We start from the raw sequence: 15,885 nt of genomic DNA, 5'->3' as shown, positions 1-15,885 counted from the left end.
AATCCTCATTAAGATTTTGTTGTCATTTATGCCCACATAGATGATGTCTTTATTAATTATTTCCAAGAGTCTGACAGTGAAAATGAAGAACATAATGTCTAAATTTAGGATCCTTTAACTCATCGTTTTGTCATTTAGTTAGTTGAAATAATGTTAAATGTTTTAAAGATCAATGATGTTTGTATATTCGAGATCTTATTTCCTTTAATAAGTCTCTTTTATCAAAATGGTGTTCTAGATTTGCAACAACCGAATAGTCTTTGGACATCGATGATCAAATGTAAGTATGGTTACGATTGGTCTGGTTGGTTTACAAAAATGTTTAATTATCCAGCGGGGTGTAACATTTAGAGAGGAAATTATTCTATGTGGAAAAGTTTTCGTGAACAATCTAGATTCATTGTGGGAATGTTTCTTCGATCAATTTTTGGGACAACAGTTGTTGTAATTTCAAAAGTCTAGCTACAACGTATCATAAGCTTGTTTCCATTTATATATGTAGAAATTCCACATTTAAGGACATGTTTGATCATCGATCTAGTGGTTTCGTTAGCCGAATTAGTAATATAAGGAAATTAAACATCATGGAGAGTTATTCTCAAAATAGAGTTTTACTTTTGGTATGACGCAAACAAATGTCCCCGTCTGAACAAGACGTTATGCGTTGACAAAATATGGATAACATTACTACAACTTATTCTCTAAGACGAGTTAATATAATTTTTGTTGGGAGAAACTTTGGGAGTCAAAAATTTCATCAAAGATCTCGTTCTTTGAATGTAGCGTTATTCATAATGAAATTCTTACGGATGATATGTGCATGAAAAAATGTTGTATTATGGTTAGTCGTATGTATCACGAGAAAGTTGAATCGGCAACTTGCTTACTTTTGCATTGTCAGGGTGAATAGTATTTGGAGTCTTTTGTGGAGTATCACTGAAATTCATTGGATGATGACCGAGTATTTGGATAGTTATTGAGAAATTTGAGTTATTATCCTAATTATTTTTTGGTGGACTATCTAGTTGGAGATAAATCGTCGAACTTTCACTTATAGTAGTCGTCTGGTCGTATAATTCATAATGCTATTATTATGATGCTAGTCGGTAGAGTCCGCCGGGGAGTTAATCATTCTTCTCGAGAACTTACGAGCTTGATAACATATTGAGTAACGTTTTTATTTATTTATTTTCTCTTAATGTTATTTTTTGTCGTTGTGCTCAAACGATTTTCATCATTTTTAATATACATGAACTTTTTTTACAAAAAAAAAGAAAGGTTGCTTATAAACTAGGATATGATCAAACCTCGTAGGGTTATATTTTATTTAGTGTCAAAAGTTAATTTAAAAGACCAAGAGACGAAAAGCACTTTGATAAACATATTTTATATTGACCGACTCAATTAAGGTATTAGTCTTTGCTCAATTAGACAACAAATATCGCATTTTTTGCACTTCGTTCAAATAATAGTTTATCCGTATGGAATTCTTCTCTAATAATCTAACCTAAAAATTAATACAGATCAAACAAACCCCAAGGAATTCACTATAAACCAAAGATTTGTCATCCGATATATTAGACCGTCCATCCCATTTTCTTGTCAGAAGAAACAAAAATGACAGTACATGACAATGATACTACAAATCTCCATTCTTAATTCCCATAAATTCATGAGCAACATTCCAAATAGTATAATATTTAAAACAATTTTTGAAATAACAATATAAAGAAGGAGTGTTGATCTTTATTGAAACTATACATGGGCTTCCTTTCCACTTATATTATATCTCTTTTTCACATTTCAAAACCCTTATCGAACAAGATCTAATAGATCGGAGTCTCATTAAAATTTACTTAAAATAATTACCATTCCTTCTACAATCAAACATAATATTATTAGTGTTAAACTCGAATGGTTTATCATCACATCTTTCAACAAATTGGAGACTCAATTGAGAGAATAACCGTTTTTAGATGTAAAGATATTCATGTGAAGTAAGATTTGGATAATTTTGAGTGGTTCACAAAAAAAAATGATTCATTGTTCTTTTTTATTTATGAGCACAATATGTGAACCATAGTAAAACATGTTAAGGATTGAATACTTTAGTTATTGATAGAGACTACCACTCCCTCTTGACTTAATGAAGAGGGCATCACATTTTCATGGGGGTGACGCATGGAATGCCAAAACTCTCTCATAGTTGTGTCATTGTTTGGTAGGGAGCATAGAGATAAAGGTATCCTTAATTAGAAATGGATAATTTTTGAGAATTGGTATAAATTGTGCTACAAGAATAATGAACCACCACCTATTTGTTATTACATAATTTTCAATTTTTTTAACTAATTATTAAGATCATAGAGTCATGAATGTTTTTATTAGACTTATTTAATCTTCATATTCCATTCTAATTTTTTTTTATGGTGTATCATATGTTCATAATGATGTGAGTGTAAAAAATAAATAATCATAATTTTGAATAGCTTATTTATGTGTGGCTTTGTATCGAATTATTGCAATTTCATTTTAAAGAATAAAACTCGTGAAGATCTTAAAGATATAATATATATATAAAAAAGACAAATAATAAAACATTAAAGTTCAAATTATGATAAAAATTATCATAAGAAATTATAATTCAAAAAATAAAAAAAAATTAGGAACGGGTATAAAGAAAGATCTAGAAATTGAAGTGGGATGAGATTTAAAAAAAAATTGATATGAATTTGAATTTTTTGGAAAAATTATGAATGAAAGAGGTATATTAATACATGCTTTTACCTATTTTTGAGAATTAGATAAATAAATATTGAATTGAATTTAAAAATTAAAAAAGTATGAGTTTTTTTTTTCAGGCGAGATTTAACTCATCTATTCCCTACTCTGCCCATAATGATCCCAAATTAAGGTTATTTTTTTTGGGCGAGATTTAACTCATCTATTTCCCACTCCGCCCATAATTATCCCAAATTAAGGTTTATTTTTTTCGAGATTTAACTTATCTATTCCCTACTCTGCCCATAAGTATCCTAAATTAATGCATATAACTCACAACCTAAGAATCATCCCTCATCATGCTTGATTGACATAATTTCAAATACCTAGTGATTGTCTAAAGTGCTTATAACTTATTAGTTTTAATGTGACATTTTGTATATTTCTTCTAAGGTACTCTTATTTCTCATTTTCATTTCAATTTTAACAAGTCTGGTTTGTTTTTGTTTTGAATTCCTATAAAATTACCCATTTATCAAAAAAAATCAAAGACTTTTTATTCATATTTCTTTTACTCTTCATCAATATATGTAATACATCTTACAATTATTAAATGAGTTGAAAATAATTGAATAATAGGTACCTATAAATACATTTATAAGGAGTGGAATAAAAATGGAAAATAATAAATCTTACTTCTTTTGGTTAAGAAAAAAGAATAAAAAAAATGGAAATGAATTTCATCATATAAAAAAAGTGATTTTAGAATACCAAACAAGACCTAAGAAAACTCTCTGTCTCTTTCTTGATGTCTTCCTCTTACAGTAGCACAGCTATTTACTCGGTTTCATATTCATGGTGGAAATGTAAAGTTGAAGGCTGAAGCTTGAAACAGGAAGAAGGGAAACCAAAGAAAAGGGCTGAGATTTTGAATTTCTATTCAAAGAATATGCCTTTGAGTCGGTACCAAATAAAGAATGAATATGGTTTGGCCGATCCAGAGCTTTATAGAGCAGCTGATAAAGATGATCCTGAAGCTTTACTTGAAGGTGTTGCCATGGCTGGCCTCGTCGGTCTTTTGCGTCAGCTTGGCGACTTAGCAGAGTTAGTCTTCTTAATTAACTTTTTCTAGTTCTATCTATTGACCCTCTTCTAGTAGCTTTTGTGGGTTGTGTTTTGTTTATGCAATTAGTGCTTACTTAATTGGTATTTCGATGGATGATTTCTAATTAGTAACTTAATTTGGGTTTAAACATATAATTGATGTTAGATTTCTTCAAATGAAGATTTCTGTGTATATATGTTTTAGGAAGAATGTAGACCTGAGATCTTTCTGTGTCTAATGATAAGTATTTGTTGACATCCTGAAATGCTGTTTCGATTGGTCAATGTTGATTGTGTATTGAAGATTTAGTGCATGATGGATGTCATAAGTTCTTCAATTAGGAGAATTTGGACAAGAAAACTAATCAAATTTGTTGACTTTGAGAATTAAGAAGCTCTTAACTAATCATGTTTCAATGAATTCCTTGTCTTAAGGTTACTTCAATGTATGATCATATTCATATACAGTATGCTCAATCAACTTTGGGTTTCATGAATTCTAAAACCTAGTGATATATTATGATACCAGGACTAGAACCATTCTCTTTAACAAAGGTTCGAACTACATGTAATTTGAGTTGCCTGTTTTCTCACTCTTATCGATTTTCAAACATTATTTTTGTTGTATATTCTGGTCAGTGATCTTATTTAAGGATACCTGAGAATTATCACCTCCAGATATGAATTTTCTGAAAGAAGTTTATAATGTTCTTTGTCCTTTTTTTCCCACTAGAATTTGGCAAATGAAGCAGGATGGTTGATGATAGTTTCCCCTTCACATTAAAATAAACGCTTTTAAGTTCTATCTTACATGGCAGAATCTGTACTTGGTTTGAATAGCTTGGATATTCCAGTGTTTATGTATCAAGAAATGTTTTCACATACAGAAACAAAAACAAAAGTGTTCCCAAATGTTTTCGGTCAAAATTACCTACTTCTAAATGTCCTAGTGTAGATATACATTGCAAGACAGATAAAGGTAGAGATATCTCTCATTGGGTTAACCATGATCACTTGATATCTTCTGCAAGTTTGAAGCCTTGGTCCTTCCAAATTTTTCCTTCTTGTTTATGGAAGACAGCAAAAAAACTTATGTTGTCACCTGTTGGTGACTTTGAATGTGTTCCTTCATCCCATTTTTTCTTGCTTATTCTGTAGCCTTTACTTTATTTGTACCTCTGACAAATATTCTTCACAAAATACCAACTTCTTTCAATTTGTAAAAGGTTTGCTGCAGAAATATTTCACAACTTACATGAAGAAGTTATGGCTACTGCTGCCAGAGGTCATGGTCTATTGGTTCGTGTTCAACAGCTTGAAGCTGAATTTCCTTCTATTGAGACGACATTATTATCCCAGACCAGCCATTCGTCTCTCCTTAATAATTCAGGTATGGGTTCATTTTAAACTTCATCTCTTGTTTTCCTGAGGATATTATATCAAAGCTTATGGTGTATTTGATAAAGCTGAAAATTAAGTGACGAATGCTGAAAACTGAATTTTGAAGTGTTAAAAATAAATGTTGGATAAATCAAATAAAAATATCTAAATTTTAAGTACTTGATATGGTAAAATGTGGAACTAATATTGGAAAAGTACTTAGACTGTTTCATCCTTGTAGGAATGTGATTTGATTAATTTTTTAGGGTTACAGTTGTCTCTTTTACTCTCTTACCATATTTCTGAGTTAAGTCATTCATAACTTATCAAATTAATCTAGAATTTTTAGCTTAATTTGAACTAAATCTGAATAATTAAGTGATTTTAAAAAGCAGTTATTAAATAAATTTAATTCAAATAAGCACTTAAATTATTCAGACTAACTAATAAGCTGTGTGATTGAACACACTATTAGGTATGCTCATGCTATTGAGGGATAGCAGACAAATGCTTACATTTTAAGAAATTTGATTATGCCGTTGATGTGTAACTAATGTAGGTACTGAGTGGCATCCTAATCTTCGGATGGAGCAGAATCTGATAACACAAGGAGATTTTCCGCGGTTTGTTATGGACTCTTATGAAGAATGCCGTGGTCCTCCAAGATTATTCATTCTAGACAAGTATGTCCTTATGGTTTGTGTTGGTTGGGGGAAGTTGAGATGCAAGAGACTAATTTGTTAAATAAATGATGATGCAGGTTTGATGTTGCGGGTGCTGGTGCATGTTTGAAACGTTACACTGATCCATCTTATTTTAAGGTTGATGGACTGGAAAATCCTGAAAGTCACAGGGAAAAGAAAAGGAAAGCTAAGGTGAGTCATAAGAGTAATGTCACATTAGTTACTAACCTGTTTTTGAAATTTTGCTTTCTTTTGTGACTTGAGCTGCTGAGAACAAATAATATGCTCAATTGTCTGTTTGAAACGGCTTTATGAGGTCTAAAATCATTAGAATTTCAGTTTTCTTAGTTCATAGTGTTACTCACAGTTTTGTAACTTATAGTTTTCTTCTATAAATATATGCTTTACTTGTTGCAGAAGAAAGGATCACATTTGCAGAATGGAGATAATACCCCCCAGGCCCTGCAAAAAGTGCACACTACTAGGTGGGATCATAGTTTTTCAATCATTGACTAAACTTATGAGTGTGGTTTAACTGTAGGTGTAATTTGATAATAACTTATCTATTGTTGAATCATAAAATTGCAGATTGCATGACTTGCTTCACAAAGAGACTGTTGAAAATAGTATTAATGGTCCTGCATTTCGTGTAAAATTGAAGAGAAGACTGAATGAAAATAAACTGGAGCAGAGTTATATGGAGAAATTCTTGAAAATAAACTCATCAGAGCTTGACGTGGTTCCCAAAATATCTGTTAGTTCCGCACCTCTGTTGCCTTGTAATGGAAGTCCTAGAGAAGAGCTATCGCCAAAAAGAAGTTCATATTCATCTTCTTCAGATATAGACGACTCTCTAGCAAAACCACCAATTGATCAGTTGACTGAGGAAGCTAAATATGAACTCTCAGGGGTAAAAAGGCAATTCAGTTCTGAAACGTATGAGACTTTCTCCCCTCTTCACATTGACGATGATGAAAAGGAAATTGAAGTTGACAGAGAAAGAAAAATGGAAAGCGATTACCAGTCAGATGACATTGCCAGTGATGTAGACAATTACATGGATGCCCTTGCTACAATTGATTCTGACAATGAAGCAGACATGCAATGCAGATCCAAGAACAATATTCATTCCAGTAAGCAGCAACCCGATATTGACGCAAGTGAGGCTGACTTACCAGATTCTCAACCGATTGAAAGTTTCATTTTAACAGATAACGAGAGTATTTCTTCCAGTGGAGAGCTATCCGAACTCTCTTATACTGATAATAGCAATCTGACAAAGGCTGTACTGTCTGACGATAGTGTTTCAGCTGAAGATGACCATTTGTTATCTGAACAGCCTTTAATTGACAATAATAATACAACACATCATCTGGAAAATGTTTGCAATGATGTATACGTAGTTGAAGCTGACACCTCGACCTACAGTTGTGGAATTGGGGATGAACAGTCTAGTTCATGTCATACAGATACACATCCTGTATCTTTATCTTTAGATCTGCAAGGAAGTTTAAAAGAAGATGCATCTGAGAATACGGAATCCAATGAAGAAGGTCATACTAATAATGAAAATAGAGAATACCCTTCTGATGACTTACTTCATGCATCCAAGATCTCTGATATTCCTTCAGATGCTGTTCAAACACTTCTCTCTGTGTCCTCTGCTGAAAACCACCTAGACTATCAAGATCAAGATGATACTTCGCTTGTTCTTAGAAAATTATTAGAGAGTGAAAACAATGAAGATGTAGATTTCACAGAAAATGCTACTGAAGGAGAACCACACACTTCTGATACCGAAACTGTGGTCTTCAAGGCTCCAGATTTTGTGGAGACTATTGCAGAAGAACCTGTTTTGTATCCTTTTGATCATCATATAGATCCATCTGATTTGACTGTTTTCCACGTTGACGAGCAGCCTGAATCGTTTGTTGCACTCGGAGAAAAGCAGCCTGAATTTTCTGTATTGCTTGAAGAAGAAGAACATCATGGATGGGTTGTTTCACACTCAGAGGAGCCTCAAATGACCGTATTGCTTGAAGAAGAAGATCATGAATGGGCTGTTTCACGCTCAGAGGAGCCTCAAATGACCGTTTCACATGAGCAGGATCAGTTTTCTGTATTACATGCAGACGAGCAGTCTCATTTGATTCTCTTACACACAGAAGAACATAATCAATTGGTTGTTTCACACAAAGAAGAGCATACCTCATTGGTTGTGTCAGATATAGAAATGCAGTTAGCTGAAGAATCAACATCGTCAAGGGAAGAAGATTACCCTCAATTATTACCATCACTTGCAGCAGAAAAGCCTCAATCTACATTAGCATATAAAGAAGAGCAGCTTCAGTTGATAACATCACACACCGAAGAGAGACCTCTATCAATGGCTTCATGTGCGGAATTGCAGTCACAGTCATTGGCCCTTACAGATCCTTGCAGTGTGGTTTTAAGAGAGCATGATGCCATAGTCATACCAGAAGTGGTATTTAGCTGCAAATATAGTCCATCAATCCATTGTCTCACCAATGACTCTATGGAACAGACTTTCTCAGAAAGTCCAAAAGTCATTTCTCCAGTTGAACTTCAACTACCAAGCATGGATAATCTAAAGGGTCATGTCAGTGAAGCAGATTACGGAGAAAATGATTTCTTTGTCGATAGGACAGCTTCTGTCCCACACGAGTTCCACTCAGATACTCTAAATTCGAAAGAGGTTTCCAAAGAATATGTTCCTCTTTCTGTTGAAGGTACAGAAACAAAGCAGTCAAAAGCAACAATGGAGGTTTCTGCTATCAATGATATTTATTTAAGTGAAGATTCAGATTTGCCAGTGGTAGAAGAGTCGAATTCAATAACTGGACCCCTACATCCTCATATAGAGATAGAACATTCTCTAGGACCTATTGAAAAGGCTTTGCTGCTTGAAGAGATGGGTCAACAGACAGGGGCCGGAACTTGCTTGGAGACAGGTTTATGCAATGCAGACACGAATATGGAATATAATCCTGGAATGCCCTTGGATATTCATGAAATCATGAAAAGATCAGAACTAACCACCTCAGAAATAAGTGTGCTGGATTCAGATACACTATCAGCATGCAATTCACAGATTGAAGCTCCTATTGAACACAGGGTCCTGCAGATAGTTGAACAATTCGAAAAGGAACTGAAATCTGCAGAAAAAGTAAGCCCAAAGGCATATTTACGCGAAAAACAATCAACTACTACAGATTTCTTGTATCTCGAGGAACAACCAAGTGGTTCTCCCAAGTTTGCTGAAGTTCCCATGTCAGAGTTCTCAAAGCCAACTCACGTTGGCTATGTAGATTCTCCAATGTCAACTTTTCCGGTTAAAACAATAGAATCTCCAAATTTGTTGGATCAAGAGGATCATTCCATTGTTTCAGGGCCAAATGCGCCCTTACCTCCAAGTAATGCACATGAGGAAGTCATGGTTCCACCAATTGCAATTTTTCCAAGATTTGATCTTCCTGGTCCATCGAGAAACATGTTTGATGAAATGCCTCCCTTACCACCTCTACCTCCGGTTCAGTGGCGAATACCAAAGATTCTTCAACATGCTCCTGAAGGTCCAGAGAGAAACTTGGGGCAGTTCGATGTTAATCCGCTGACAATGTCACAATCAGAGTTGGACCATGAAATAAGAGAGGGAGAGAGTACAAGAATGCAATTCTCAACTTTCTCAGCTATAAAAGAGGAGGTTTCTAATCATGAGTGCAATTTGTCCCCAGTATCAACTGTTGTTAGTAACGAAAAGCCTGAAGATTTTCACATTCCAAATGGGGCTCAATCTTCAATGGTCCCATCAATTACAGATGATGATAGGTTACGGCTGCCTCATAAAGAGGAAGATAGTTCTTCAACTAATGGTTCCAAAACATTACAGGAGAAATCTATTGATCCTTTAGATGGCTTAGCTCCAGACACGAGCCCAGAAAATGAGAAGTCTATGTCTCTCAACGTAATTATGGAGGAGGTGAAAAAAGTGGATCCACCTGATACAGCTTTGGCCTCAACCGATATGGATGATGGGAAACCCCAGTCAGTTTCTTCAAATTCAGAGGATCACAGTATGTTTGCTCCACAACCGGAGCCTGCTTATGTAAAGTCAAATGGAGGTTTCCAGAAGAAAATTCCACGGCCTAGAAACCCTCTGATCGATGCTGTTGTTGCCCTTGATAAGACCAAGGTATGGACAGTTGTATGTTTTTGGTATAAGATTTTTTCTTTGGATCACGCTCCACATTCTAGTGTAATTTATTTTGCTTCATTTGGTATACAAAATTATTTTCCAAATTATACTTTATTATTTTCTAACAAATTTAGATTTTTCAAATCATGGTGAAAAGAAAATGTTTAACAAAACTGGCTATATATGTGTTGTCAAAGCCCAGAAAAATGAAACCTTTCTAACAAAAATACTTATCTGTCAAACAGCTGAGGAAAGTAACAGAAAGGGTTAGACCTCCAAGTGGAAAGAAGGTTGACGAAAGGGATACATTCCTCGAACAAATAAGAACGAAAGTAAGCCAAATTAGAGTGCTTTTTCAGCAAATCTTTATTCATTCTATAATTTTTCTCTGCTGCTGATGGATAAAATCTTCTCCACTTTTCCAGTCTTTCAACTTGAAACCTACAGCAGTGACACGACCCAGCGTTCAGGGTCCTAAAACCAATCTAAATGTTGCTGCTATATTAGAGAAAGCCAATTCAATTCGCCAGGTCGCTCTCTTTGTCCATTTACTCTTTCTCAGATCAACATAACTTTCTTTCATTCTATACATCATATTGACATTATCATGGTTTGGATGCAGTCATTGGCTGGAAGTGATGATGATGACGATGACTGGAGCGATTCATAGAACCAAATGTGAGTAATCTGTTATTTATTTTTCTTATTCAAAATATATTTGATCATTCACTGAATTATATGTTCCTTGTATATTTTCTACGTGTATAAATTACCCACCTTTCTCCATCGCTTTCCCAAGAAGGTTGGAGAGCAAATTTGTTTCGAGTATGTTTCGGGCTGTTGCTCAATTCATCTAGTAGATATAAGGGGTCTATTAGTCAATTAGCTTTGTTTGAAATATTTAATGACACACTATTCATTTTACTAGATAAATTAGTGTTGTATTTAATATTTTTTCTCTTATAAAGAAATTTCTATATGATTTGGCATGTTTGAAATATTTGGACAAGAAATGCTCTTGGATTGTGAGACTGACTTGATGAGGGGCGAATTAGGAATTTTGTTTACTTGATTGGTATGCTTATTAGTCTATTGTTAATATCATAAAATGACCAGATTCAAGAGATATCACCTTGATGAGGAGCAATTAAGAGTTTTTGTATTTTTTTATTGGAATAAACATTTGACTTTTGTGTCATATTAAATTAATAATTAAACATTATTAATTATAAACATTATTAAAAAGTGGTTGAAGTATAATCCTACCGAAAAAAAAAAAAATTTAGGAAAAAAGCTCACTTAAATGTATGTACTTGTACAACTAACTCACTTAGACGTATATATTAATAAAAGATCATTTAAACATATGTACTATCAATAATTGGTTCATTTAGCATATTTTAATAATTATGATTAACTTTTATTTTTAAATTTATATATTTATTAATTTAATATTAATACATTTTCTCTCTTTTTTTTCATTAATTAAGCAAGATAATTTATTTTATTATTAAATTTTTTATTATTTTAATATTAATTTCACTTTTATATTTCATTTTTTTTTTATTAGTTTTTATTTCTCATATTTTTTAAATTTTCATTTTTTAAAAAAAATTTAACAACTTATTTATGAGTTTTATGTTTTACTGTAATATTTTTTTGAAGGTTTTTTTTTTATTTAATTTAATATAATAAAAATAAAAAAGGATTTTTTCTTATTTAGTTTAATAATTTTTATTCACGACTTATATTAGTAAAGGATTTGTTTTGTCTTTATTACTTTTTTAGTGTTTGATGAATGAGTTTTTATTATTATTCAATTCTTAATTAATTTATTTTTGTGTTAAAAAAAAATTTTGTTGAAAGAATTTTGATTGTTATATTCAATTATTGGGATCAAATAATTTTAAAATAATTAATGTGAATATAAAAAATTATATAAAAAAAAGAAGAAATATAGAGTTAAAATAATTAATGATGAATGCTTGTATATATAAAATAAAATTAAAATAATCAATCATAAATACTCATATAAAAATAATAAAAAATTATAAAAAAGATAAAAATAGAAGATTCATTTATTAGTAATAAATGAAATAATAAATGAAAAGGAAAGAGAGAGAAAATATATTAATATTTAATTAATAAATATATAAATTTAAAAATAAAAGTTAACCATGGTTACTAAAAGAGGTTAAATGAGCCAATTTTTGATAGTACGTACGTTTAAATGATTTTTTATTAGTACGTACGTTTAAATGAGCTAGTTGTATAAGTACATACGTCTAAGTCAGTTTTTTTTCCGAAATTTTATATACGCCATGAAGTGAATGCCATGAGAAGAATAATGTTCAAGAATAATGTTAGGCAAAAACTTAATTTCTAAAAATATACCAATATTCCAATGACTAAAAATTAATTGATATTGAACACATTTTTATCAATATTTTTATTTAAGATAAATTAAATATAGACTATTCATGAATATTTTTTTTTAAATAGACCCATAAATATATAAAGATTTCACCTTTAACAAGAGATTATTTTACCAGGAAAGGGTGGAAGACTAAATTAAAGGATTCTTTTTGTTCCTAACAGTTATTTATTTAATTGGTGGCTACGAGCATACTCTCGATCGGAATCGAGCCCATCTCTCATCGGATGAACATTATAGCCAAGAGAAACCATGAATTAAGAATAGAAGAGCTTTCTTTTTTTGTGTCATAAAATAAATAACTTATACCCATTTTTCAATTTCTCAAATCTATTCGATCCATTCATTCGTAAAGTTATCATTCGATAATGAATTTTCATAATACGAAAATAAAATTTTTAACTTCCAAAATTAGTCAAATATTCCTTTTTTCATTCCATTGATAAACAGATGATCATATATACCTAACCATTATAGGTTGTCCTAATTTGGTTGTCACACCATTGATGGTGGAAAACAAAATCACACCTGAAAACATACGCCAATTGGCGGTTTAATAATAATAATACAAAAACAACGCAATCAGTTGCATAATTATCATCAAATTTAAGAACAAGAACATTACAATACCCATATTACCCTTATTATACATATGTTGACTAAAACAGTGACAAGTGGCTGTGTAAAAATACTCAAATAAACATCAACACATATGATCACACCCCCCCTCCTCCCTTCTAATTCAGCCGCCTAGTGAAGTCCAGTCAAGGCCACAACATTTGACCCACAAATTTTTTCCAGTCAAAATTCTCCTTTTATTTTTATTTATTATTATTAGTTTCCAAGAAGCAGCTCAAAGAAAAGACACTTATTTAATTTTCATTACAATATATAAAAGGAGTATAATATATACTCCACTAGATATGTCCAACAATTGATCATCATCATCATCTTCTCCACCTCTCTCTCTTTCTCTATCTTCTGGTTTTTCTTATGTCTTCTTCTGGTGGCGGTTTGAATACTTCTCATGCTCCTACCTTCTCTTTCTCATCCCAATTCATGAATTCTTCTTTCACTGATCTCCTTGCTAAAGGAAATGAAGAAATGGGTAACTTTGGCCAAGATTTAACTGATAATAGTTGGGGATTTTCAGATTATAATGGAAATGATATTCCAAAGTTCAAATCAATCCCTCCCCCATTTCTACCTCTTTCTCCTCCTCCTGTTTCTCCTTCATCTTTCTTCTCTTTTCCACCTGGTATGAATCAAAACTCTTTCTTGGATTCACCTGTTCTTCTCTCTTCTTCTGATGTAAGTAAAGATTCAATCTTTTTTGCCTTAATTCGATTCATAATAATAGTAGTAGTAATAGTAATGATAATAATACTCTGTTTTTGTTATGATCAGGCTTTCCCATCTCCAACAACTGGAAGCTTTTCGGGTTTTGCTGCTTTTAAGAATGATATTAACAATGGTTCGGATTTCTCTTTTCAATTTCCACAAACAGGGGTATGTTTCTTCTTCTTCTTCTTCCTTTCTATTTAATGGTTTTTTTTTTGTATTCAAAATTATCTGAGATTCTTTAATGTTCTTGAAACAGACGTCGGCTGTGTTCAAAAGAGAAGAAGAATTCGTACCGGTTCAGGCGATGATCCGGTCAGAGCCGCTGCCAAACCCTCAATACATGAGAGAACAGAGGAAATCAGACGACGGTTACAATTGGAGAAAATATGGACAGAAACAAGTTAAAGGAAGTGAGAATCCTCGTAGTTATTATAAGTGTACTTATCCGAATTGTCCTACAAAGAAGAAAGTTGAGAGGAATTTGGAAGGTGAAATAACAGAGATTGTTTACAAAGGAACACATAATCATGTTAAACCTCAACCTTCTAGAAAGTCAACCTTATCTTCTTCGAACTATGATGCGAAACCGGAATGTGTCAGCGTGAACACGCCGGATAACTCTTCAATTTCGTTCGGAGAAGAAGAAGTCGATAAGGAATCTTCTATGACCAAATCGGAAGAAACCAACGAGCCCGATTCGAAAAGATGGAAAGGGGGAGTTCTAGATGAGAATGAAAATGAAAACGAGGCGATTTCGGCTAATGGAAACAAGACTGTGCGTGAGCCTCGGGTCGTGGTTCAGACCACGAGTGATATTGATATTCTCGACGATGGTTATCGTTGGAGAAAATACGGACAAAAAGTCGTTAAAGGAAATCCGAATCCTAGGTAATTAGTTATGTCAGAAGTACTCGTTACTTTGAAGACATTAGTTTTTGTGTTCTAGCTATGAAAACTTTTTCATGCACAAAATTTAATCTTGTTTTTCTTTTGTGTTGGGCGCAGGAGCTATTACAAATGTACGTCGATTGGTTGTCCGGTTAGAAAACACGTGGAAAGAGCATCCCAGGATTTGAGAGCCGTCATTACAACTTACGAGGGAAAACACAACCACGATGTTCCAGCACCAAGGGGAAGTGGCGGTTATGCTGTCAATAGACAACTTGCTATAGCCGGTTCCACAACAATTAGGCCGTTGGCAATGACAGGCAGCTTAGGAACAAGGCCACAATCGCAGCAGCAAGCCCCCCATAGGCTAGAGTTGATCCAAGGGCCCGGAAGTTACGGTTTGTCAGGAGTCGGGAGCTCAATGGCGGATGGTGGTTCATACGCCGCAAAGAAAGAAACCATGGAGGAGTCGTTCTTTGATTCGTTTCTACGTTGAAAGTTTTCGGATAAAAAAAATGTTTGTTTGTTGGTTTTGTGTTTAGATTTAGGTTTATGGTTTAGTTAGATAAAAAGGTTATAATAAGCTCTCAATTAACCTTGACAATATTAATAATTCTATATCAACACTTCTTATAAATCAATGATAATCATATTTCTTATAATCACTATTTGATTCTAAGTTCTAGCTCCTTTTTGTGTTTCAAATTATATCACTTCAATTGTTGAGTCTTGAGACATAGACATTAGAACAAATCTATGGCGAAGGTGCTGACATTGGGCTCTACAAATTGTACATTTTTTAAAGATAATTAGCTAGAATTGAATCTTTTCCATGGGTGGACTTTTTGAAGATTGAAGCACTCTCTAGTTTAAATTTTAGTGGGAGGCTTTTCAATTTGGCTTGTTTAATGACTTAAATAATTAACTATTTAGGGTCGAATTTGATCGATTTGGTCAACCATACTATCTGATGTCGAAGTTTAACCTTTTTTTAAGGTGTTGGAAGTTCTTTTTGAAATGAAATATAGAGAATTTTGTTTCCTTTTATAAATCAATAAAATACATTGTACTAGACAAAAATAAATAAATGATATGTTATAGTTCGTAAATAGATA

The 15,885-nt window shown here is 32.8% G+C and overlaps 2 protein-coding genes across 3 annotated transcripts; both read left to right on the top strand.

Moving 5' to 3' along the window:
• Window positions 1–3,544: 3,544 nt before the first annotated feature.
• LOC124940617 (protein SCAR2-like) lies at window positions 3,545–11,093 on the top strand. 2 transcript variants are annotated; one of them, XM_047481139.1, is made up of 9 exons: window positions 3,545–3,825; window positions 5,052–5,215; window positions 5,765–5,888; window positions 5,966–6,080; window positions 6,306–6,373; window positions 6,477–10,101; window positions 10,350–10,436; window positions 10,530–10,634; window positions 10,727–11,093. In XM_047481139.1, exons 1-9 carry the CDS (start codon window positions 3,671–3,673, stop codon window positions 10,772–10,774), a joined length of 4,491 nt encoding a protein of 1,496 aa, XP_047337095.1. In that variant the 5' UTR covers window positions 3,545–3,670; the 3' UTR covers window positions 10,775–11,093. The 2 variants fall into 2 exon arrangements, with proteins under 2 accessions (XP_047337095.1, XP_047337096.1); XM_047481140.1 differs by having other exon boundaries at window positions 3,691–3,825; window positions 5,063–5,215.
• A 2,374-nt stretch (window positions 11,094–13,467) lies between these two features.
• On the top strand, window positions 13,468–15,459 carry LOC124940508 (probable WRKY transcription factor 26). Its single transcript, XM_047481030.1, has 4 exons — window positions 13,468–13,849; window positions 13,946–14,047; window positions 14,139–14,770; window positions 14,888–15,459. The coding sequence occupies exons 1-4, from the start codon at window positions 13,532–13,534 to the stop codon at window positions 15,264–15,266; spliced, it is 1,431 nt and encodes a 476-aa protein (XP_047336986.1). The 5' UTR covers window positions 13,468–13,531; the 3' UTR covers window positions 15,267–15,459.
• Window positions 15,460–15,885: the final 426 nt, after the last annotated feature.

The sequence above is a fragment of the Impatiens glandulifera genome, chromosome 5 (assembly GCF_907164915.1).
Source record: "Impatiens glandulifera chromosome 5, dImpGla2.1, whole genome shotgun sequence".
Lineage (NCBI taxonomy): Eukaryota > Viridiplantae > Streptophyta > Magnoliopsida > Ericales > Balsaminaceae > Impatiens > Impatiens glandulifera.
Note: the sequence above shows the minus strand (reverse complement) of the source record. Positions and strands in the feature narration are given on the sequence as shown.

Excerpts from the sequence above, each read along its gene's own strand:
- LOC124940617 (XM_047481139.1), top strand. The coding sequence starts at position 3,671 with ATGCCTTTGAGTCGGTACCAAATAAAGAATGAATATGGTTTGGCCGAT. Across the intron at positions 6,081-6,305 it reads AAAAGAAAAGGAAAGCTAAG|AAGAAAGGATCACATTTGCA; the intron begins GTGAGTCATAAG and ends TACTTGTTGCAG. Across the intron at positions 6,374-6,476 it reads CAAAAAGTGCACACTACTAG|ATTGCATGACTTGCTTCACA; the intron begins GTGGGATCATAG and ends ATAAAATTGCAG.
- LOC124940508 (XM_047481030.1), top strand. The coding sequence starts at position 13,532 with ATGTCTTCTTCTGGTGGCGGTTTGAATACTTCTCATGCTCCTACCTTC. Across the intron at positions 14,048-14,138 it reads TTCAATTTCCACAAACAGGG|ACGTCGGCTGTGTTCAAAAG; the intron begins GTATGTTTCTTC and ends TTCTTGAAACAG. Across the intron at positions 14,771-14,887 it reads AAAGGAAATCCGAATCCTAG|GAGCTATTACAAATGTACGT; the intron begins GTAATTAGTTAT and ends TGTTGGGCGCAG.